The following is a 25987-nucleotide window of genomic DNA, read 5'->3' as shown; positions in this document are numbered from 1 at the left end:
AGAGCTGTAATTATAAAGAATGGCTCATAAAGTAAATATTGAGTATGTATACATAACTTAAAAGTAATTTGAAAGCTTAGCATATTAGCTACACTTTTTAAAAAAAGATTATTTGAAAGGCAGAGCAACTGAGAGGGTGAGAGAGGATGACAAACAAAAGGAGGGAGAGCTCTTCCATCTGTTGATTGACTCTCCAAATGACTACAGCATCCAGGTCTGGGCCCATCTCCCATGGCGGAGTATCTGGCCATGTGCCACTGCCTTCCCACGTGTGTTGGTAGGAAGCTGATCCGAAGTGGAGCAGCTGGTACTTGGGATCATATGGAATGCCAGTATTGTCGTGCTGGCTTAGTTTGCTGGGCTCCGTTGCCAGCACTGTGGCTATAATTGTTATGTCTGTTTTGCTAATACCAATGTGGGACAAGAATTTCCCAAGACCTTTATCATTTAGCTCTCAGCTTCTAACATAATTTTCTGAAGTAAAATTTGGAATGTAACTATTTGGGGCAAAAAAGCCCATGCTGAAGCCCATGCATGGTGATTTTTAAACACTATGTATATGAGTTCCATGAGCTTTCTGAAGTGTGTTGTGTGTTTATAGAATTTGGGACAATCCAAGGAATATGGAAAGGGGAAATGCTGTAAAATTATAAAAAGCAATTTATGATTTAAATATTCTCTGTCTTTTTGCTATATAGGAATTGGAAAATAACAAAAGACTTCAAAAACAGGCTGCCACTAGTCAAAGCGCCACAGAGGTTCGCCTGAATAGAGCTCTGGAAGAAGCGGAAAAGTACAAATTGGAGTTAAGCAAATTAAGGCAAAACAACATGGTATGTAAAAAAAAAAGAATAGCCTTGATTATGATCAGTTTGCTAACTACTTCCTTTATGCAGATATAAAGAATAATAGTAAAATGTATAATTTCTTAAAGTTTATTTTCATCTGTATGAAAGGCAGAGTGACTCTTGGTCAGGTTAGGCCATGCTGAAGTGTAAAGCCAAAATCTGTCTGGGTCTCCATGTAGATGGCACAGGACCCAGAATCTGATCCCTCCCAAAATTCGTTCAAGTTGGTTGGAGGCAGGGTGGCCAGGTTTGGAATTAGGCACTCAGATATGGGATACTGACACCTCAAGTGTGGCTTCAACTCTTGTAGAACAATAGATGAAATAGCTTCATTATCAGTATGTACAAAGGAATCCAAAAATTTGTGGAAAATGGAATTACAATGTGCAGTTTGAGAACTTTGTATTTCATAGTCTTTAATACTGTCATTTTTTATTCTTTATATTTTAAGCTTTGTAATTAACACACACTGATAAATTATATAGGACACGGTGCAGTAATTTAACGCATACACAGTGGCAGTGGATCATACCAGACAAGTAGCCTTTCCAGTTCCTTTTCATTGCGTTTGGAATCTACCAGCACATCTTTTCCAGTTTTTGATTACAGAATCATAACAACATCATTCTTAACTATAGTAACCCCTACTGTGTATGATATTGTGGTTCTTTCCTTTAACTTTTAGTTTCATTTTGTTTTTGTTTATTTGGGTTCTTCAGATGTACTATGAAATGTCTTTTTTGGGGTGCAAGAACTTATTACTATACATTTCCTTCTGAGTCCCACTTTTACTATATCCTTAGTAACTTAATATGTTGTATTTTCATTTTCAGTAGTTTGAAGGAATTAAAAAAATTTTTTTGTTTCTTCATTGACGCTTTGTTCATTTTAGGAGCATGGTGTTTACTACCCATATATTTTGATTATTTGTAGAGTTTTGTTGATTTCTAGTTTTTTCATTCTGATAAGAAAATAAATATCTGAATTCTGTGTATTTCAATGTTTTGAGGCTTATTTTGGGGTTTAATAAGTAATATAATCCGGAGAAAGTTCTGGCTATTGGGTGAAATGTCTGTTACGTGAGTTTGGTTGGTAGTGTAGTTTTTACTGACATTCTCTTGTTGATTTTTTTGTCCATGTCATCTTTCTATTGATAAAAGTGAGGTATTGAAATCCACCACTCTGATTGCATTGATTCTTAGAAGTAATGTTGGTTTCATTAAATTGGGTGCTTAGAATTTGGTGATTATGCATTTAAAATCATTGATACCTTCTTGCTGAATTGACCAATATATCATTCTTTTGTGACTTTCTTCATTCTCTGTTTATATTATTTGTTTGATGTAAGTATAGCTATTCCTGCACACTTTTAGTTTCTATTTGAATGGAAAATCTTTTTACAACTTTGGAATTTCAATCTGTCTTTGCTGATAACGTAAACTGATGCTAGGAATCATATCACTGATATATATAACATATATATGTGTGTGTAAATTTATATAGCTAGTCTATATCTATTAAATAGGGAATTTATTCCATATATGTTCATAATAAATAATGACTTAGTCCTGCCATTTTCCTCAAAAGTCTTATTTCCTTTCAATATCTTGTTTTCTTTTCCTAGAAGGTTTTATACATCAACATTGTTGTTATAATAGTCGTCCTTCTCTGTGTATGTTGTAATATTTGAAACATCGTTTGTAAGACTGATTCAGTGATGAGAAATTCCTCTAAGTTTTGCTTGTTTGGGAACAGTATTTTTTTTCTTCATTTGTGTACACACTGCTTCATTGTATAAAATATTCTTGGGTGGCAATTTCTTTTTCAGAACATGAAACCTATAGTTCCTCCAGGTTTATAAGGTTTATGCTGAGAAGTCTGTTGTTAATTGAGAATTTCTTTGAAAGTGATTTGGTGCTATTCTCTTATAGATTCTAGAATTCTGTTTTGTGCTTTCTCTTGTATCTCATTGAGTATTTATCCCAAGAATCATCTTCTGAATTCTTAGGTACTTCACCAGTCTCCTTTTCTTGGCGGTCTGGTGCTGTGTTTCTTCTGTGCATGGTGTTGCTGTGCTTCTTCATACTTCCTGGGACCCAGTGTTGATGTTTGCAACTCTGATTTGCCAGTTGTTGCCGTGGATTTTTTTTTTTTATTACGTTGCATCGTGTGACACATTTTCATAGGCTCTGGGATTCCCCCAACCCCTCCCTGTGCCCTCCCCCCATGGTGGATTCCTCCACCTTGCTGCAGTATTACAGATCAAATTAAGCCAAGATTCTTTCGTTGCAAACATATACCAAGTATAGAGTCCAGCATCTTATTGTCCAGATAAATTGAATAGTTTCTTGGGGAGACCATCTCTGGTCTGAAGGTAGAGCTGGCAGAGTATCATCCTGATCAATTAGAAGCCCCAGCACAACATCAACAACAATTTACAGCATTGTGGAATTAATTGACATGGTATTGAGTAATCAGTATGTTAAAACAATGCAAGTTCTTATCCACATCCTGTGACTACTTCATTGACGCTTCAGTTTTTGTTTGTACACAGAACTGGCTGCTATACACCTTAAAGTGGCTATAGGGTACTATTCAGCTGTCTCGCATCTGTTTTCATTTTAGTATTTAACAGTTTATTGTGTTGACGCATAATTTTGCTGAACTTGGCAGGTTTTAGGACAGTCTAAACTGGCTTATATATCTAACAAGGCATTTGTCAACCATTGAGGTGCTAGAACCGTTTCAGGAGGGGTGTGCAGAGAATTCTTCAATACCCTAGTGAAAAGTAACTAATCTTTGTGTCCTACCTAGTAAGGTATAAGTGAATCCACGCTGACCATTTCCTGTCTGATTCTAAGCTTTCCTTGTTCTCTGTCTATTCTAGATTTTTTGTTTGTTTGTTTTGAGGGGTTTCTGGAGCGATCATGATGCTCATTGCAAGAGAGGGTGGGGATCCAAAGTTGGAACTAAGTAAGGACCAGAAAAAGCTCCTCTCCCTAGTCCCGAAGGAAGTTTACTGTTCTTCTGCTTCTGCAAACCACTCAGGGCTGTTGTTCCGATGGCCTTGGATTCTGCAAAGAAGGATTTGGGCTTCTCCATCCCATGTGGTAGATCCCAACGGGGCTGGGTGACCTCCGAGTTCTCGGCCTCCGAAGGCACTCCAATTCCCCGTGCTCTCCTTGGCTGTTGGGATGTAGTCCTTGGTGCCTGTACTGATAGTCCTTGGTGAGGATCCGGGAGTCTTTAGGGTTGGGATACCAGCCTCCTCCTGTCCCCCTGCTCCACTCTGGTGTCCCCCCCTGCTCTATGCATATGACCTCCTGTTAAGAGGTTGTCAGGATCGCTCTTGATTCCTCCTATATGTCTTTGTAGTTTAACTATTGTTTAATGCTTATTCGAGTCTGTTGTCTATGAATTACTTATTATGCTCTTGATAGGTTGTACTTTACGTCTTCCTCACACATTCTAAGGAAATGGAAGATTTCTCTGCTCTCCCTCCCCATTACAGAATAACATAGGGTCTTAAAAGTATATTAGGTTTAACAATTCTTTCATGTAGATCCTAAGCAGTCTGATTCACTTTGCATGTTCATTGATAACATCACAATATCTTATTGTATTAGCTGCAGGCTGTTTGAGGTTAAAGTAGTATTGCAATACACAGGCACTGCTTTCCGGATTGACATCCTTTCATCTTATGTTAAGGCAAACATGTGGTATTTAACCTTTTGGGATTGGCTCGTTGCTGTGGATTTTAAAGAGTGGTTTTCATGAGTGGATGGTTTTTCCTGAAGGTCTTTGGTGTGAATTCGGTAGGCTACTCTGGCTTTCGTTCCCTTTGTACACCTTAGTTCAGTGTCTCTGAACCCTCTTTTAATATATTTGATGGTAGCAGTGGTGGGGCTCAGGGTGGCATTGCAGTTTGTCATGTGTACCCCTGAATATAGTTCTGTTGGTGCTCAGGTGAAAAGACTGGAATCTTGGGAGAAGAACTGGTTGTGGGATTAAGCCGAGTTTCCTGAACTCTAGCTAACCTAGGAGACAGGAGCCAGTTCTAGGCGGGCTGTAGTGACACTCGCAGTAGACTGGGTGTGTTGACCCCCAGCCACTGCCTGAAGGGAAGAACACGAGAGTCACAGGAAGAGAGCTGGTGCTGGAACCAAGAAAGCTGTGGCTGAGTTAAGCCAGGCATGCAGCCCCCCAGCCATCACCTGCAGGAGGTGCTGAAGATTCAGGAAGAGTGCTGACTGTGGGAGTAAGCCAAGTATACACACAGCCCTAAATGCATGCACGGTCCTTTTCTTTCTTTCTTTTTTTTTTTTTTTAAGGTTTATTTATTTACTTATTTGAAAGGCAGATATACAGAGAGAAGGAGTTACTGAGAGAAAGATCCCATGTCTGCTGATTCCCTCCCCAAGTGACAGCAATGGCCAAACCTAAGCCAATCTAGCAGCCAGGAGCCTGTTCTGGGTCTCTTGTGCATTTACAGGGTCCCAAGGCAGTGAGTCATCCTCAACTGCTTTCCCAGGCATCAAGCAGTGCTCTTTGAAGGATTCACTCACTTCTTGATGCAACAAATGTTTCTTTGGGTGTTCGTAGAATATATCTGATACTTTTTGTTTAAATTTTTATTTTGGATTTTTGAATTTTATGATTCAATTTCGTAGAGACTGGGATTTCTCCCCTAAAATCCCTCCATCCCTCCCGACAGATTTTCCCCACATTGCTACAATAGTATAGTCCTTCATGAGGAATCATGATTCCATCAGTCTGTTATTTAAGAGTGCCCAACAATGCTGGTACAGACGGTGTCAGACAGTCCAGCATCCTATAGTATTGACACTTTTTAAACTAGAATTTAAGTGGGGAAAAAGAGTGGTGTTTGTATGTGGAAAGTGCAATATTATTCTCTCTCAATTTTCTACAACATAAAGGGGCTGTTTTATAAGATAAAGACTCCTAAACTATAATATGTGTGCGCACCCAGAGGACATGTTAAATCCAAGATTGCTGGGCCTGCCCTGCAGAGTTGCTGAGGGTCTGTCCAGGTGAGCTCTGACAGTTTCTCTGGTGATGCTGCGCTGCTTGTTCTGAAACTTCATTGTGATAGCACTGTTGGTGAGTTACTGTAGGGGTCGTCATACTCAGTGTTTGCCCAGTGCATGGCTTACAGTCAGCACGCAGTGCCTTTAATGGCTGTTGAATAAATGAAGATTCAAATGCTGATGTGTGCAAAAACCTTTTGAATGTCTTACAAATTCTGAATGTAAGTTTTGGTTCTATGTCAACCTAAAAATATAATAAAATTGTGTGGTAATTTCTCCTTTAGAATAATATTTAATACTTTAATAATTATTTGGTGGGTGAAATTATGAACTGTTTATTTTTATTAAATAAAATAGTTTATTAAATAAACAAAAATATGTATTATATTCAGTTTAATACTTATTAGTAACAGAATGACACTGACTTCTGTAGTTTCTCTAACATAATTAGCAAAGGCAAATAAATATGTGACATAATGACTACAGAATTATAAAATATCATCTGTGAGATAGTTTGTACTTATATTTATGCTGGGTTGGAGGAATATCAGTGGTTGCATGATAAATTGGATTAATAGAAGTAGAAGTTATTAAATGGATATTAGTATTTCCAGTTTGGAGGATTTTAAAGGAATTTTGGAAAAAAATTAATGGAAGGGTAACCATGTAAATATCAAGATGTGCTCATGCTGAGTGTGGATTTGATCACAATCACTTTAGGAGAGTACAAAGGAAAACTGTTTCCATGGTAACAGATGACTCTCCTTACTATAGCCAGTCATTTTGAAAATTCAAGTAACACAGCAGTGTTGGAACAACTCAGTCTAAAACCATCAGCACAATGGAAAATTTGTCCAGGATAAAAGCTTCTAAATCTCACATCTGGTTATGTATGACTAATTCAATTAATATGTTTGTTGTTTACTATGATGTTGACATCAGGTCAAGCTTTAATTTTTCAACTATTTTGTCTTCTTCCAAATCTTTGAGTGATATTCCTGAGATATGTAGTACCTATTTTCCTGAAGTGTATGTGTGTTGTGTGTATCTTTTCTAAATTTTGTTTGTTACTACTTTGCACCTATAATTATGATAAAGGAGACAATTGAAACTATGTAAGTCTGTATGTTTAATAAAACATGACAGAGGAATAGCAGGTTTCCTTAAAATAGAATGATTACGTTACACTCATCTAAAGTTAAAGATCTTTTTTTTAAAAATAATGTGTTCTTTTTTTCTTATTGGAAAGTCAGTTATACAGAGGGTAAGAGAGACAGAGGAAGATTTCCTATCACTAGAGCTGGCGCTGAGCCGATCTGAAGCCAGGAGCCTGGAGCCTCTTCCGGGTCTCCCATGTGGGTGCAGGGTCCCAGGGTTTGGGCCGTCCTTGACTGCTTTCCCAGGCCACAAGCAGGGAGCTGGAAGGGAAGTAGGGCCACTGGAATTAGAACTGGTGTCCATATGGGATCCCGGTGTGTGCAAGGCGAGGACCTTAGCCACTAGGCTACCATGCTGGGCCCATAACGTGTTCTTTATCAAGGTTAGGAAACAAGTAGTTTGGCTTTAAAGCAAAAGTAACTTTTGAAATGAAAAGTGAGTCAATTTAAACCATGTACTTGGGCCTGGGCCTGGCACAGTCCTGTCAGACTTAGTAGAGACTTGACATGTAAAAGTGGCTTAAAAGTGTGATATTTACAGTTGTACTACTAATGGTGTCAACAATTTAGATAATCCACCAAATAAAACTAAATTAGTATAGGTACTTCATCAAGCAAAACTAAAGTGCAACTTTTTTTTTTTTTTTTTTTGCTTTAGAGGGTACATTGTATAGTGAGTAGGTAATCAGGCCTATTTGTACCTTAAAAAAATGTAATTCTCTAAACTGAGATCCAAATTTATAAATTCAAAATATTTTACACACAAGCTTATCTTTTAATTCCTTTTTCCATGGACTTTTTGCAGTACCTTCTTATGTAGGAGTTGGATGCCAAGGAGGAGACTGCAGATAGAAGAACTAGTATACAAAAATTGATCTATAGGGCCCAGCGTGGTAGTCCTCACCTTGCATGGGCTGGGATCATATATGAGTGCCAGTTCTAATTCCGGCAGCCCCACTTCCCATCCAGCTTCCTGCTTGTGGCCTGGGAAAGCAGTCGAGGACAGCCCAAACCCTGGGACCCTGGACGCACGTGGGAGACCTAGAGGAAGCTCCTGGTTCCTGGCTTTGGATTGGCTCAGCTCTGGCCATTGTGGCTCTTTGGGGAGTAAATCAACAGACGGAAGATCTTCCTCTCCATCTTCCTTTCTGCATATCTGACTTTGCAATGAAAATAAGTAAATCTTTTTTTTAAAAAAAATTGATCTATAGAGCCAAAAAGACAAGGATCGATGCAAAGAGAAGGCAAAAAGAGGCTTCAAACCTAGGTGTAGGTCAAACCATCTAGCTCCTTTAGGCCATAGTTAACAATTTTGAATTTCATCCAAAAAGCAGTAGAAATCCCCACTGTACAGATATCATGTAGTTTAGAGAATCAATTGGAAAGGAGCCAGAATGGTGAAGATACACTTTTTAAGCCCAGCCGGGTAATTGAGAGGTGATAATGGTGTTGACTGGAATAAAGTCACAGTGGTGGAAATGGACAGAATCCAGTTAGGGAAAATTGCCAGGGCTTCCTGGTCATCTGGGTATGGGTTGTGGGAAAGGAAAACCTAAAGAAGAATTTTTCATTTGTGATTTTCAGGATTGGAAAGATTATTATCACAAACTGAGTAAGAGATGCTAGAATCAGTTTAAGGAAGGAGATTATGACTCCTTTAGAACATGTTACATGAGATTCTTCCAAGGGATCCAAGAAGAAATGTGAAGACACAGTGGGGAATTCTGTGTAAATACAGGGGTGAGGAGAGGGGAGAGGCAAGCCCCTAGAACTGAGACTTGAAGCATTGCAGTATTTCCCAATTGTCAGTAATGTTGAATACTGCCAAGAGGATGACGTCTGTGAGAACTGGAAAAGAATCTTTTAGTGCAGTGGTAAAGTGATGGGGAGGAGGTGAAGCTGCAAAGGAATGAAAATTGCAGAGGAAGAAGCAGAGTGATTATCATGTAACTCCTTGGAAATAATGAGGGAGAGATTCAAACCGGAGGGACTACAGAGGGGTTTGTTTTCTTCAAGAAGCAGAGACAGGAAGCTCACTGTCCTGCATCGTCCACTCCTTGCATGCTTGCAGTGGCCAGGGCTGGCAGGCAGTACTGAAACCAAACACCTCCAGCTGAGTCTCCCACACGGTGGAAGGGACTCACTACTTGAGCACCTGCTACTTCCCAAGGTCTACATTGGCTGGAAGCTGACACCAGTATAGGACAGGGTGGGTGTTGTTGTTTATTTTAGATGATAATATAGTTGGTCGGAGTGGGATGGATCAAGGGTTAGGGGAAAGTGAGTGTGATCATTGTTTCCAAATTTTCTGTTTTTCTTTCTTGTTTTGAGGGGCAGGTGTTGATGGGGGATAAGGGAAGAAGCCATACCCAGCCTCCCAACTGCTGCTGTGCCCAGGGATTGAGAATGTCCACTCGATATCAAGCCAGAGTCCCAATGCGGTGCATACTGCAAGGGTTCTGCTCAGGTGGTTTCGGTACTTCTGAAATGTTGTCAGTCTTGCCAATCCCAGCATGAGGGACCCCTTTCAGTGTCCATTGACTGACGCAGTTGGTCTCAGTTTCCATTCACCCAGATATTTGCTGTCATCTTTTGGCTGGGATTGTTGTCGTCTAATTTGTTCTGCTAGACACCTTATAGGTCCATACCTGCAAGCATACAGGGCTTGCCTAGCATGACCCAAGGACCCGCTGGCATATCTCAGCATCTGGCGGGGTGAAAATCCCAGGTCACGGCTTAGGCTGCCTTACCTCCCCCAAGCCACCACTGCATGCTGCTGGCAGTGATTGCTGCACCAATTTGGTGTGCCTGAACCTGTGTGTGGCTCTTGGCATCTAATGGGGTACAGGCCTAGGCTGCCATCCCCCTCCTGGCCACCATTACATGCGTTGGAGGTCCTGTTTGGCACACCTAGCGCAATCCAAGGACCCGCCATTGCCTCTCGGCATCTGGCAGGTCAAAGTAGGACAGAGGTTTTTAAAATCAGCGTCTTACTTGCTGGTCAGATGTTGCCTTGTGAGTGAATTATTTGAATGAACTAATGTGCATAAAATAAAATACCTTCTTTCTGAAATATACATATAGAACTTGTTTCAGTCTGCAAATGCCTTCTGATAATGGGGACTGGGTGAAAGCTAGATTGCAGAAAAATTGTGATGCTAGTACAAATCATTGCTAAAACTTCCAGACTTTGTTTCTATTAAAATACACATGATGATGATACATTTGTTCTAATTAATGAGTCAGTACCGATGTGCTGTTACAAACAAGCTCAAGCCGGGTAGGTTTCCTTAATGTTAGCTTCTTGGCTCATTAACTGGATTGTTGGGAATGACACTGTGAACCAGTAGGCATCAGCCTCCGCCTGCAGTGTCAGTATCCCTTGTGGGTGCTAGCTCATGTCCCAGCTTTTCCACGTCTGCTCCAGTTCCCTGCTTATGGCATGGGAAAGCCACAGAGGATGGCTCAAGTCCTTAGACCCCTATACTCCGCTGGGAGACCTGGATGAATCTCCTGGCTTAATATCAACTTGACTCTGGAGGTTGGAGCCATTTGGAGAGTGAACCAATGGATAGAATACCTCTCTCTGTCACTCTGTCCTTCAAATAAAAACAAAACTAGGCTTCTGGATTCGTTATTATATATCAACTTATAAGAGTTCTATATATATCCTAACTATACATCTTTTACCAGATTTAGACTGTTTACTCACTGTTCACATTTTACATTTGTAACTTTTTTTGTCTTTTTTTTGTTAAGATTTTCTTTTTATTGGAAAGACAAATACACAGAAAGGAGAGACAAGATGATCTTCTGTGTGTTGATTCACTCCCCAAGCAGCCACAATGGCTGGTGCTGTGCCAAATTGAAGCCAGGAGCCCTTAAGTCTCTTCCAGGTCTCCCATGTGGGTGCAGGGTCCCAAAGCTTTGGGTTGTCCTCAACTGCTTTCCCAGGCCACAAGCAGGGAGCTGGATGGGAAGTGGGGCTGCCGGCATTAGAACCAGTGTCCATATGGGATCCTGGGCATGTGCGAGGCAAGGACTCCAGACACTAGGTTACTTTTAAAGAGCATTCATTTTAGATTTTTATGCTTTTTATGTCTTAAATAAAGAATTCAAGAGTACCTAAAATTCACTCTTGGGTTTCCTTATATGAGTTTTATTTTCGGCCCAGAGCGATGGCTCAGTGGCTAAATCCTCACCTTGCATGGACCAGGATCCCATATCAGCACCAATTCATGTCAAGCTGCTCCACTTAAGTCCAGCTCTCTGCTTATGGCCTGGGAAAGCAGTCGAGAACGGCCCAAAGCCTTGGGACCCTGTGCCCACATGGGAGACCTGGAAGAAGCTCCTGACTCCTGGCTTCAGATCAGCTCAGCTCTGTCTATTGTGGCCACTTGGGGAGTGAACCTATAGACGGAAGATTTTTCTCTTTGTGTATCTGCCTTTCCAATAAGAAAAATATAAAATAAAGCTTTAAAAATATTTATTTTTATTTTAAAGACAAAGTTACAGATGGAAGGAGAGGCAGAAAGAGTGATCCTCCATATGCTGGTTCACTCCCCAAATGGCCACAATGACAGGAGCTGAGCTGATCCAAAGCAAGGAGCTAGGAACTTCCTCTTCCATGGGAACTACCGTCCCATGGGAGGCAAAGGGGCCAAGGACTTGAGCCATTCAGCATTGCTTTCCCAGGCCATAACAGGAAGCTGGATCAGAAGTGCAAGCCAGGACTGCAGGTGGAGGCTTAGCTTACTATGCTGCAGCACTGGCCCAAGAAGGTGTGTATCTTTTTAGCTTTTATGTTTGTGACAGATTAAAATCAAGGGCTTTTTTTTTTCTTCTTGCACACATGCATTTCTTGAAAAAATTATGCTTTCACGATTCAGTTGCCTTAATGCTTTTGTGAAAAATCAGTTGCCTGGATTGTTTTCTATTTCTGGGACATTTTTCTATTTGCCTGTATGCCTTCATTCTTGCTGCTAATGTACTGTTGTGCTTATAGCTTAATAGTAAGTCTTGAAATTAATTTGAGTCCTCTAACTACAAATGTCTTTTTTATAAACTTCGTTATAAACTGCTTTATAAACTGCTTTATCTTCTGCATCCCTTGCATTTCTAAAGAAAGTTTATAATCCCCAGTTTCTGTGGCCAGCAGTAAAGCCATGCCTGTGGCACCACTCTCCTGTGTATGCATCCAGCTCCCTGCTGGTCTCGGAGGGCAGGAGAGGATGGCCCAAGTGCTTGGGGCCTGGAGCCATGTGGCTGGCCCAGAGCAGGCTCCTGACTTTGGGCAGCCTCCACTGTCAGGTGTTGCAACCCTTCAGAAAGTAAACCAGCAGATGTAAGATTGGAGTTTTGTTTGAAGTTGATTTGATTCTATTGATCAGCTTTAGCAAAACAGAAATTTTTAACAGTATCTTTCAAATTAAGTATTATTCAGTAGTTCTCATTGTGGGTCTTGCATTTTGTTTCTCAAAATTGCCTGTTTTTTTTTTTTTTTTGTTTTGAGTGGTTTTTTTGATTTTCAGTTTCACACTGCTGCTAGCATAAAAAAGAAAATTTACTTTTGTATATTAACGCTCAGTCCTGCAACTTTGCCAAACTCACTGTATTCTAGATGCCTTGAGATTTTCTGCAAAGATCCGTCATAAGCACACTTTCAGTATAGGGACAACTAGAAATTAAGTTGGAATTTCTGGACTGCATATGGATCCTGTTGTATATTCTTCATTGGTTATCATTTTTATAACTTACTAAATGCTTCAAAAATTTTTAAAATTTTTAGCTCACAGTTTACTGAAGGTTCAGTTTCCTGAGAGATTTTATCAGGAATATGTGTTAGGACAAAAGCTTTTTCTGTCACCTGTTCAGATAATATGAGAGGTCTTAAAAAAGGTTCATGGAAAAATGCATTCTCTTTGTTCCCTAATCAACTAAGTAAAATTATTAAAAAATAAGTAAAAAAGAAAAATGCATTCTCTCTTAATTTCATTTTTCATGAACATTTTGAAGTACCCTCCTTCAGTCTATTAAAATCATGTGTTTTTAGATTGATTTTCAAATGTTGAAACAACCATAAATTCCTGGGGTAAATTCTGCTTAATAGTGGTGTTTCCTCCTTTTTGTACATTGCTGGGATAAATATATTAAAAATTAGTTTTTGTATGTACATACTCAAAGGAACACAGCTTTAGTCTGTAATCTGTTTCCTTTTAAACTCTTTGTAATGTGTAATTTTCTTGTATAGTTTGCATTGAATTAATTTGCATACTATTAGTCTAGAAAATCTTAACTTATTGGAAAAGTTTTTGTAAAATGTATTTTTCCTTGATTGCCTGTCTGGTAGAGTCCTCACAGGAACCCCTTAGTGCCTGACATTTTCTTGTACAAACATCATAACCTTCAATTTCTTAAATACATAGTCTATTTAGACTGTATTGTTTAGTTTGGGTGTTAGTGTTTCTGAAGAAAGCTGTTTCATCTTTCTGTGCAATCTCCTGAATAGTTTCTTGTAGTACATGCTTGTGACCCGTGAAAATATTCCTCTTAGACCATTAAATTATTCGTCTGTGCTCATTCTTGTCATGGTAATTTTTATCATCTTTTCCTGGTCAGTTTTACTAGTGGCTTATTAATTCGGGTTTCACTGCCTTCCCTTTATTATGTTTTAAAAGAATTAAAAACATTTTAAGTGACACATACACATTGTACATCTTTATGGTTACCATGTGATGTTTTGATACATGCATGCATTGTGTATACCAATCCTGGTAAAATGTGCATCCCCTCAAACGTTTACTATTGTGTTTTATTTTAACATTTATTAGGCAGAGAGAAAGACAGTGAGGCAGAACACCCATCTGCTGGTTCATGCTACGATAGCCAGGGTTAAGCTGGGTGTGAAGCCAGGAGCCAGGAATGTAGTCAGGTATGTCCTGTGCACAACGACATTGGGCTTGAGTAAGGAAGACAGCCAGCTGGACTGAGGAGCTGGAGCCAGGGATGGAATCTAGGTACACCGTTGTGGGACAATGGCTAGGCTAAAAACTTGCTCCCCATTTAACACTTACTTAAGATGAAAACATTCAGAATACATTTTTTTTCTATGTAGGTGCATACCATACATTATTATGTGTAGTCATCCTATGTGATAGAAAAATCAGAACTTCTCTTATGTGATCGTAATGTAGTACCTTTCATCCAAACTTCTTCTCGTGGCAGCCATTATACCCACAGTTTTAGCATTTTGCATGCTTTACAACACATCTACTTGTCTTTCTGTGCTTGGCTTTTTTCACTTAATGTCATAAATTGTATTTCCATCCATATTAATGCACATGACAAGATTTCATCCAGTTTTATAACTGAGTGGCAGTTTGTTGTATGTATGATCCACGTTTTCTTTATTCAATCAATCAATGAACAATTAGGTTGTTACCATTTTTTGGCTGTTGTGAGTTGTTGGGCGGTAAACAACCCAGTAGTGGACTTGCTGGATCATAGAATAGTTCTGTTTTTAGTTTTTGTGGTGGGGAACCCCCATGCTTCCCATATTAGCTGTACTGATTTCTGTTCCCACCAATAGTAGAGGGGTGTGCCCTTTTCTCCATGTTTTCACCCACACTTATTTTGCCTTTTAAAATAATAGCCAGGCTAACTGGAATTGGTATTTCATTATGATTTCGATTTGCATTTCCCTGATAAATAGTGAACTTCTTTTAATGCATGTTGGCCTTTTGTATGTCTTCCCTTGTGTATTAGGATCTGCATCTAGTTTTTGTAAATAGTTAGGGGTTTTTTGTTTTGGTTTGGTTTGGTTTTTGCTTTTGAGTTCGTTATGTACTCTGGTTTTAATTTTTTATCATTATCAGTGTATAACTTGTAAGTTGCCTCTTCACTCCTTGGTTTCCTTTACTGTGCAGCTCATTAGTTTGATAAAATCTCATTTGTCTTTTTTCTGTGCTTTGCGTGGCAAAATGCACAAAATCCTGAAGTGTTTTCTGCTGTATTTTTCTAGTTGCTTCAAAGGTTTAGGTCTTATTTAAGTCTTTAATCTATTTTGAATAGATTTTAGTAGACAGTGAGAGATAGGAGTCTACTTTTAGTCTTGTGGAGAGCCAAAATTTTCCAGAACCACTTACTGAAAAAGACTGCTTTTTCCTAATCCATTTTCTTGGAATCTTCCTCAGGAATCAGTTGGCCATAGATACATGGGTGTACTTCTAGATCCTCTGTTCTAGTCCAGTGATTGGTTTGTCTGGTTTTATGCCAGTACCCTACTGCTTGGACTGTAGCTTTGTAGTATATTTGAAGTCAGCCAATGTGATGCCTCTTATGTTGTGTCTTTTGATAAAGACTGTCTCGTCTATTTAGGTTTTGCTATGGTCCCATACATGTTTGAGTAGTGGTTTTTCTTTAGTTTTGTGATAAAGATCATTGAAATTTTGGTAAGAATTATGCTAAATTTGTAAATTGAATTAAGGAGCACGGACATTTCACAATATTGATTCTTCCAGTCTATAAACATGAATATGGGGTGTCTTTCATTTTCTTTTTCAAAATTGTGTAGTTTTCATTGCAGAGATCTTGCACATCTCATTAAATTTTTGTTTAGGTGTCTTTTTTCTTTGTCGATAGCTATTGTAACGGGGTTTGCTTTCTTCATTTCTTAAGTTCTGCAGTTGCTTAGAATTGGGTTTTGTTCATTGCATTTGTATTCAATAGTTAAAATTCATTTGTTTTACTACATCTTTGGAAGAGTGTTTGGTATTCTATTTGATTGTGTCCATAGACAGTTATAGTTTGACTTCCTCACTTCTAATTTGTAAATAATTTTCTTTGATCTGCCTGATTGCCCTGACTAGGATTTCAGACACTACATTGGCTTTTTTGTCTTGTACAAAGTCTTATAAAGCCTTCAGTTTTCCTGTAAGAGCTACCTTAACTGATGTCATTTTTATATGTTGTCTGTATTTTGTGAGTTGTGTTCCCTGTATACTTAATTTATTCAAATTTTCATTCTGAATGTTAGATTTTATAAGATTCCTTTTCCTCATCTACTGAACTGATATTTTTAGTCTGCATTATGTTGACATTGATTTGCATCTGCTCAGCAATCTTTGCATCCCAGGGATAAATTTGAGTTGATCACAGTGGAACCAGCTTTTAAATTTGCTGGTGTATCGTTTGCTAATATTTTGAGGATTTCTTGTATCAAGGACATTGTTGGATCTTGTTTTATTTTTTTCTACTTTATTCATTCATTTACTTTCCGTCTTTCAATTGGAGAACTTAATCTAAATTTTAGGTAAATATTGACAGGTAAAATCCAGCTGCTGCCATTTTGAAACTTGTTCTAGTTTTATTTACCACTGTAATATTATCATCCTTTGTGGTTAATAAGTTTTGATTCTGTGCTTATTTGGGTAAGCCTTTTATGGATTTTATTTTTTTGCCTTTTAGTTAACAATAAGGATAGAAAAATAACTCTTGGTTATAAAAAGCTATTTTGGAATTATACCAATTTAACTTTAATTTTTAAAAGATTTATGTATTTTTTTATTGGAAAGTCAGACATACAGAGAGGAGGAGAGACAGAGAGGAAGATTTTCCATCTGATGGTTCACTCCCCAAGCAGCCGCAGTGGCTGGAGCTGAGCTGATCCAAAGCCAGGAGCCTCCTCTGGGTCTCCCATACAGGTGCAGGGTCCCAAAACTTTGGGCCGTCCTTGAATGCTTTCCCAGGCCACAAGCAGGGAGCTGGATGGGAGGTGGGGCTGCCAGGATTAGAACCAGCACCCATATGGGATCCCTGCGTGTTCAAGGCGAAGACTTGAGCCACTATGCTATCATGCTGGGCCCCCAATTTAACATTTATTTTAAAATAGAAAAAAGGGACAGAAAAGAATACTCAGTGCACCCACAAGAAAGCCCTGGAAGAGGCCCCAGGCTTCAGGTTTTGAATCAACCCAGCTCCAGCCGTTGTGACCATTTGGGGAGTGAATCATCAGCTGAACGATCTTTATTTAACTCTGTAGATATAATCTGCCTTTCCAATAAAAATAAATCTTAGAAAAAAATAATTTTCTAGGCACAGCATTCTTGGGTGTCATTTTTTTCTCTTTCATACTATGAAAGCCTCAACCTGCTTTTTCCACTTAGTGTTTCTGCTCACCAGTATGCGCTTAGGTATGAATTGGGACTCCGTTACGTGTTTTATCTTCCCTCTTGCAGATCTGAGAATTGGGTCTTACGAGAGCTTGATTAAATCGTATGTTGGGGTAGGCTTGGTTGAACTGAATCCTGACTGGTGGCCACTAATATTCCTATGCCTGGAATAGTTGTAGCTTTCTTTTTTGGTTTTGGAGGGATTTTGTCATTATGTCTGAGTTTTCTTTCTAGTCCTTGGGTATTCTAAAGTCCCTCGTGGAACCCCATTAACTCAGATATTTGCTCTTTTAACATTGTCCCACATGTTTTTATTCCTCTTTATTATTTTCCTCCTTCAGTTGTGTATTTTCAAATAGCCTGTCTTGAGCTCTGATCGTTTTTTATTTTGATAATTGATGCTGCCTTTCATATTTTTAATTTTACTTAATTTACTTGTTAGAAATACCAATTTTTAAAAATTATTCTACAAAGCCATTTTTTGTATTCCCTAAGTTCATCAATTTTTCTAGAAACAACTGTTTTTGAATTTTTTTGCCCAGGTATTTTTTAATGTCATTTCATAGCTGGCTGATTTCTGATACCTTACATTGTTCAACAGGAAAGGTGTTGGTTTCCGGAATGTTGATGCCTGTTGGCATATGGCATCATCTGCCAGTTGGAGAGTTCTTTTTCCATTGTTCATGATCTGGCTTCATTTGTAGTTGTAGGAATTCTGCCTTGTCTTTTGTATTTATTTACTCTGATTCTATTTGCACTACGGTTATTTCAGCTCTGGATGGTTCCCTGACTTGTGGTTTGCCATATGTCTGCTCTTGGTTTGTTGACACTGTGAAACACTGCAAGCTAAGATTTGTCACAAATCTGTACTTACAGCCTGTTCATGATGAACTGGAAAATACAAGGTCATTGTGGGCTGTGATGGCACCAGCAGCCAGTAACAGGGCCAGTGATGCTATAAGGCTAGATCACTGCTGGAACGTGCAGTCCACAAAGATTAGCACAGCAAACATTAGACCTAAGTGCACACTGCTATGGCCTGTCTACTGCCAAGAAGGATTCACAGGCTAAGGCTGGCTGATCCAGCCGCAGGTAATGTTGGCTGGTATGTAATTCCAATCAGCTGGAGTCCTGGGACTCTAATGTGGCACTGAGGCAGATCCAGACGCTATGCCGTCTGGATGAGTGACGGGCCTTTAGGATCTATGTATTGTTAGGCTTTTACTTATTTATTATTTTTTTATTTTTTAATCGTATTATCATCATCATTTTATGATACATTTCCATAGGTCCCTTGGATTTCCCTTATCCCCTCCCCAATTCCCAACTCCCACATACCGAGTTCCTCTATATCATCACTAAAGTATAGTTCTTCATACATAGTCATATGTCCATTATTGTGGGCATGGACAATGGCAGAGAGTCCAGCATCAATTGTCATATATTAAACAGTTTCATTGGGAGTCCATCTTTAGTCTGGAAGTAGAGATGCATACTGCATTGTATCCTCACATCTAGATATGTTAGTCTCCATTTCACAGTTACTATACATCCCTTAAATGAAAAGTCACAATACAAAATCAACAATAGGAAGAAAAATAGAAATTTACAATGCCATGAAGTTAAGTAACATGTTACTAGATATGACAGTCTCCATTACACAGCTACTATACATCCCCTTAAATGAAAAGCCACAAAACAAAATCAACAACAGGAAGAAAAAAGAAATTAACAACACTATGAAGTTAAATAACATGCCACTTGAATGACTAATGTGTCACTGAATAAATATAAAAGAAAAGAACCTTCTTGAAGAAAATGATGCTACTGTATGATCTATGAGTCATTGAAGAATTTAGTCAGAAGAAAGTATTTTGAAGAGATGAAACTAACAACAAAAAAATCAAAATCCATGGGATAAAGTTTCCGCTGATTTTTGTTGGTGAAGTGTGTCTCTTCTAGACAATAAATAGATGGGTTTTGTTTTTTAATCCAGTCTACTAATCTATGACGTTTGATTGAGCTTTTGCCATTTACATTCAGGATTAATATGTATGGATGGTAATTTGGTCCTGTCATTTTAGGAATGGGTTGTTCATTGGTTTAGTCTTCTGTTGTCATTTTACTGGGATGTTCTTCCCATTTGCCTTTGGTTTGGGTAGGTGCTATTCCTCTTCTCTGTCAAGAGAACATCTTGAAATATCCTTTGTAGGGCAGGTTTGAAAGAGGCAAATTCTTTTAACTTTTCTTTACTGTGGAAGAATTTTATTTCATTTTCAAAGACAAAGGAAAGTTTTGCTGGGTACATTATCCTGGGCTGACAATTTTTTGCTTTTAGAATATGGAATATGTTGCTCCATTCTCTTGTGGCCTGTAGAGTTTCCTGTGAGAGATCTCCTGTGAGTTTAATTGGCATTCCTTTATATGTCAGTTGATTTTTTTCACATGCACATTTAAGGATCTTTTCCTTATGTTCAGTTGAATAGAGCTTGATTATCATGTGTTGTGGTGAAGATTGCTTTTGATCAAGCCTGTTGGGAGTTCTGTGCCCCTCCTGGATCTTGTTTCCCAATTCTTTCTCCAGATTAGGGAAATTTTCCCTTATTATTTCATTGAATACACCTTTAATCAAAGTTTCTCTTTCTGCACCTTCTGGGACTCCCATAACTCTTATATTTGGCCTCTTAATGGTGTCTTTCAATTCTTGAATGCTTTTTTTGGCCTGATCCAGCTCTGCTTTCAACTTTTTGTTTGCTTCCCCCTGGTGACAGGAAATATCTTCCAATTCTGAGATTCTTTCTTGTGCTTGCTTCATTCTGTTTTGGAGACTCTCCAGTATACTTTTAATTTGTTCCACTGTAGTCTAAATTTCTAATGTGTCAGCTTTTAATTTCTAATGTATCAGCTTTCATTTGATTCATTTCTAGTGTGACATATTCCTTAAATTCCTTGAATGCTTGCTTTATGTTCTTATTGTTGAAAAGAAGCTTTATAACAAGTGTTTTGAATTCTGTATCTCCCATTTTCTCAGTGTCTTCCTCAGTGAACTCTGAGGTTGGCATAGGGTTTTGCTCCTTGACAGGGGAGTTTCTGGTAATACTCATTGAGCTTTTGTCTCTTCCTTTGCTCTTGGTCATTGTACTTCTGGTTATCAGATTCTTCTCCTTGGGGGGCAGGTTTCTAAGCTGTGTCACCCACAGGTCTACAGTTCGATTTTACTTATTGCAGTTGGTACACGGCTCTTTGCACCCAGTTTTGCTACTCCCTCCAGCAAGTTCGAGGTCTGGGTTCTTATGTTAGATTTCCACCATGGTCTTCCTAGCCCCAGCTCCTTGCTCACTACTCTCGACCTCCTGTGATTCTGTGCTGTGGCTGTACCGTTGTCTGTACAACTTTTTTTCCCACTTCTAGTTGAAGCAGGTCCCAGGATTAAGGAGACACTAAGTTTCCTATATAGTTAGGTTGTTGGTGGTGGTAATCTTGCCAGAACCTATTGGCCATTAGGTCTGAGGGCCACACGGACCTATTTTGACCCGTGTGATGCCATAGTCGGTATTATTTTCCTGCGGGACCGGTGCAGTCCACTGAACTCAGTGAGTTCCACATGCACACAGCTCACTGTTGTCCCCTGCAGTCCTAAAACTTTTGCCACAGTGTACAAAATGCGCCTAATGTTCCACTACTGAAATTCTTGATCTGCTGGCCATCAGGTCTGAGGGCCACTGGACCCGTCTTGGGTGGAACCTGTGGGATACCATGTTGTTGCAGTTTGCTGAGTCAGAAATGAGTTCACTCCCAGCTCAGTGCATGCACAGTCCTGTCTCTTGGCCTATGTTTCCTTAAACGAAAAGGTGCCTGATACGGTCTAGGAGACAGACTGGGCTGTGAAATCCACCCTGTTCCCGCTGGGTGGTCTAAAACCAGGAACCAGGAGCTTGGAGCTTCTTTAGGTCTTCCACGTGGGTCTCAAGGCCCTGGGCCGTCTTTGACTGCTTTCCCAGGTCACAAGCAGGGAGCTGGATGGGAAGTGGTTTGCAGGGACATGAACCGGTGCCCTTCTGGGTTCCTAGCAGTGCATGCAAGGGTGGAACCCTAGGTAGTAGGCTATCATGCTGGGCCCTGAATTTTGTCTTTTTAAAGGACTCCATTGATATCCTTTATTGGGTTATTTTCTGAACTACTCTATGCATTTTAACATTTATTTAAGCATCTTTAAAATTTCACACCCTCTAACTTTTCATATTCTGCTTTTGAGCAATATTATGTTATTAAGCTCTCCTAGCCAAATGTTTCCATATATTTCCAGTATATTTCCATTACTTGAGCCTCCCCTTTTGCTCTTCTTGGCAATATAATTTACTTAAACCCCAGTATATACTGTTAATTTACAGTTTTTTAATGTTGGTAAGCTACACTTAGAAGTTATACTCTGAAACATGCTTAAGCACAGAATTCAGTAAATGCTGCATACATTCACATTGTTGTACAGCCAATTTGCAGAACTCTTTTTTATTATTTTTTTAAATTTATGACATAGTTTCATAGGCTCTGGGATTCCCCCAAACCTTCCCCCATGTTGGATTCCTCCACATTGTTGCAGTAGTACAGTTTATAACCAGTCATGATTCCTTCATTGTGGGCATGTACCATGCATAGAGTCCAGCATCTTATTGACCAGATAAATCCAACAGTTTCATTGAGAGACCATCCCTGGTCTGAAAGTAGAGCTGGCAGAATAGCTTAATCTTGGAAAAACTGGAGCTCTACACCCATTAAACACTACTTTCCATTTCCATTGGTCTGTATGTCTGTAATATTAGCACCACACTTAATTACTGAGACTTTGACATTTAGTGTTTGCAAGATCGGTTTGCCCTTTTGGGGCTCATGAGATTCTGTATGAATTTATAAATGAATTTTTCTGTTTCTGAAAAATGTTATTTTAATGGAAATTGCATCTCATCTATATATCACTTTGGGTAGTTTTGACATCTTCATGTTATTATTGTCTAGCCCACAGACATGGGGTGTCTTACAAAAACTTGTCAACCAGGGATTCCTTTTAGTTCATTGTAGTTTTTTTTTTGTTATGCATGTATATTCAGTCTTGTCAAATGCTTCTTGTACATCAAGATAATCACATGGAGTTTTTCTTAAGCCTGTTAATGTGGTTTAATATTGGATTTTGTGAACCATCCTTGTATTTCAGTGGGAAAAGCCCACTTGATCATCATGTAATATCTTTTTTTAAATAATCTTACCTAGTTGATTAGGATACAAAGGGTCAAGAGCTATAGGAAAGTGGGTAAGACCATTATTTCCACACTAATATCATCATTTTTCCCCTGTATCTGGGGTCAGGGGAGAAACAAAAGGAAAAGCCCCACCCAGCCTCCCAACCTATCCCGGGTCCCTGATGTGAAGCATGCTTCGAGGGTCCTGCTCAAGCAGTTTTAATAGTTCAACAGTTCTGAATTGCTGCCAATCTCACCTTTCCAAGCACGATGAATTCTCTTCAGAATTCACTGGCTGACACAGTCTCCTCATGGTTGGGGTTCTGAGATCAGCAGTTCAGTTGGAGGGATCCCCAAAGAAACTTCATCTGAGGTGATCCCAGACCTGATTCTTATGTGTGCTTGCCAGGACAGGGTCTGACACAGTCCATCACCCCAATCAGCTTATGCACATGCTGGTGTTTGCTATTTCTGGGTCAGTTCTGTTTCCAGCCCTGTCTTCCTCATGTACTGATGGGTGTTGTAGTCCAGCTGGATCCTGCCCACTTCATACTCGGCCCTCACACAAACCAGTGGGAGTTGCAGCCTGGTTGTGCGACTCCCCGTAACCCCCATCAGGCCTGCCTCCTACCCTGATTCCCATGCTTGCCAGTATGTACTGCAGGCTTGTTCAGTCTGTCCCAAATCCCATTTGGCTCTCATGCATGTCAGTGGGCATTAAAGCGTAGGTCAACCCAACCTGCCCCACTATGCAGCCCACACACATACTGGCAGGTGCCTTTCTGTCTAGCCACCCCTGCCCCTGTCCTGATTTTCATGTTCTCCAGTGAGAGTGGTAACCCAAGAAGGAGGTGCCCACTATTTCCCTGCTAGGCCACTCCCACTCCTGGATTATACACTCTCCAGGTGGTTCTGTGGTTTAACTTGAGAGAACTAGCCCCTAGTGCCAGCCTCTGCCAGATGATGCTGAGGCAAAGCCGAACCATCCCTCACCCAGTCTAATTTTTGCTTGCACCAGTTGGAACAGTCAGCACAACCTGACTTTTCCCTGATATAGATCACATGAGGCCCAGAGGTGTTACAGCCCAGCCTGGTCTGGTCTGCTCCCATCCCAACTCACACTCTCCAGTGGAAGTGGTTTTCCAGCAGGGTAGCCCACATTCCCCCTGCCAGCTTTGTCCCCTCCCTCCCTGGTTCTCACGTGTGCTATTTGGGTGGTGCGACCACATCTGATACGGCTCACCTCACCTTGGCATTCCATAATATGCACTGGTTTTTGTTGCAACCAAACCTGGCCCGACCCACGCTCTGTTTTGGTGCTCAAATTCGCCAGCAGCGATGTGAACTGCTTCAGCTTGGTCTGCTCCAAACCTGTGCCAAATGTATACCTGTGAGTATCTTTCCCTGGCCTGGTCTGGGCTGCTCCCTATCATGGTTATTGCAGTCACCTGTAGGGTCTGTGTCCCAGATTTTGCACATACTGGTGGATCCATGGGCAAGCCCTCATTGCTTGCCTTCAATCCATTCCAGTTCTTACTGTTGGATATTTCAGCCCAGCCAAGGCTTGTCCATACCCAGACACTGCTCACACATGACTCAGTAGGGGCAGAGATCTAGTCTAGTCTGTCCTACATCTACCCAGGTTCTCCAGAGTACCAAATGATGCTGGCATCTAGCCCGGCTCAGTGTGTCCAGCCCCAGTTCACACTTGAACCAAGGGAGATTGCAGCCATATCCAGACCAGAATGCAGTCCCAATTCCAGCCCCCATAGTCTCTCGTGGAAACCCCAACCCAGCAAGGGTGTACTCTCACAGCTCTCCAACCAAGTCTGTTCCCAGCTCTAGATTATGCGCATGCCAGTGGTTGCTCTGACCCAGTTAGCTTAGGCCCTCACCTCTCAATCTTTTCCTTCAATGCTGTGGCCTAGTATCCCTGGCTTATGCAGACCAGTTGGTGTAAGAGCCTAGTTCTGCATGACCTGCTCCAGCCTGATTTCTGTTATTTCTTGTGAGTTGAGGTTTGCTTGGCCCTGCCCAGTCCACCCACTTCCAGTTGCAGCTTGGTGGGCCAAGCATGTCATATCTTTTTAACATGCTGTTGAATTTGACTTTTCTACTTTCTTAAGCAATTTTGCATGAATATTCACAGGAAGTAAATAATTAGGACTTATTTTCTGTAGGGTTTTGGATTTATTTTCTGTTTATGCTGGACTCAGGTTGGATTTTTCTGTCCTGTTCAAATTTGGGGGAGATTTGAGGATTATTGATAACTCTATTACAGTGATTTATCATTGAGCTTTGGCATGTTATGAATTTTCTAGAACTTTTTCCATGTCATGTACATTATCTTACTTGCTGGTTGTCATTCTTCATTGTATTATAATTCATTTTGTTTAAAAGAGTTGCAGTGTTTCCTCCTCTGCTTCTGATTATAGTTGAACCCATACTTCTTTGCCTATTTGCTGGTCTTTTCTTGGAAGAACTCATTTTCATTTGATTTTCTGATTTCTAGTGTATTTATCTCTGCTCCAATATTTGTTTCCCATTCCACTGGCTCTGGACTTAGCTATGTCATTTTGTAGTTCCCTGAAGCGTAACGTTAGGTTGATTGGAGATCTATCTACTTTTTGCAGTGGGTTTGTAGCTTTTGGATTTTCATCTTAGCTTAAATTTTGATATATGATGTTTTAATTTCATTTGCCTAATTTCCCTTGTGATTTTTGGCCCATTGACACTTTGAGAGTATTGTTTAACTTCCACGTTTCTGCACTTTCTAGCTTTTCTTCTGCTACTGTTAGGGTTTCATTCCATGATTGGAATTACTTTATATGGTCTATATATTTTAAAATGTATTGAGAGACCACTGTTGTGTATATCAAGTAAAGCTGCCATCTGCAATACTAACATCCTATATGGGCACTAGTTCATATCCCTACTGTAGGCCCAAGCAGCTCCTTGCTACAACCCAGCTCAGCTCCAGTCATTGTGGGCATGTTGGCATTTGAGCAGTTAAGCAGTAGAGAGATCTCCCTCTCTTTCGCTCCCTCTCTGTTATTCTTTCAAATAAAACCTTTAAAAATAAAACATTGACTTACTTTGTAGCCTGCTATCCTCTGCCTTGGAAAATATTCCATCTACACTTGAAAAAACTGTATGCTGTTGTTACTCAAAGGAGTGTACATCTTTTAGTTGCAAGTGGTCTATAGTGGTGTTCAAGTCTCCTGCTTTACTGATCTTATGTCTGGTTGTTCTATCCCATAACTGAAGTAGAGTATTGAGTGGCCACTGCAGTGGTTCAACAATTTATTTTCCAACTGTTAGTGCAAGTGTTTCATATGGGCACCAGTTTGTGTTCCGGTTACTCCCCTTCCAGTCCAGCTCCCTGCTTATGGACAGGGAAAGAGAATATCTCAAGTCCTTGGTCCCTGCCCTAACATTGGAGACCTGGAGGAAGCTTCTGATTTCAGTTTGAAGTCCAGCTATTATGACCATTTTGAGGAGTGGACCAGCAGATGGAGGGTCTGTCTCTCT

At 39.9% G+C, this 25987-nt stretch overlaps 1 protein-coding gene across 3 annotated transcripts in view; it reads left to right on the top strand.

Moving 5' to 3' along the window:
- The window catches only part of TEX9 (testis expressed 9), a 65034-nt gene that overhangs the window by 33421 nt on the left and 5626 nt on the right, over nucleotides 1-25987 (top strand). For all 3 annotated transcript variants that reach the window (XM_058665809.1, XM_058665810.1, XM_058665811.1), the window contains one exon: nucleotides 699-833. In XM_058665809.1, coding sequence (XP_058521792.1) covers nucleotides 699-833 — 135 coding nt within the window. The remainder of the gene's footprint in view (nucleotides 1-698; nucleotides 834-25987) is intronic.

Source organism: Ochotona princeps, chromosome 6 (genome assembly GCF_030435755.1).
Source record: "Ochotona princeps isolate mOchPri1 chromosome 6, mOchPri1.hap1, whole genome shotgun sequence".
Classification (NCBI taxonomy): domain Eukaryota; kingdom Metazoa; phylum Chordata; class Mammalia; order Lagomorpha; family Ochotonidae; genus Ochotona; species Ochotona princeps.
Note: the sequence above shows the minus strand (reverse complement) of the source record. Positions and strands in the feature narration are given on the sequence as shown.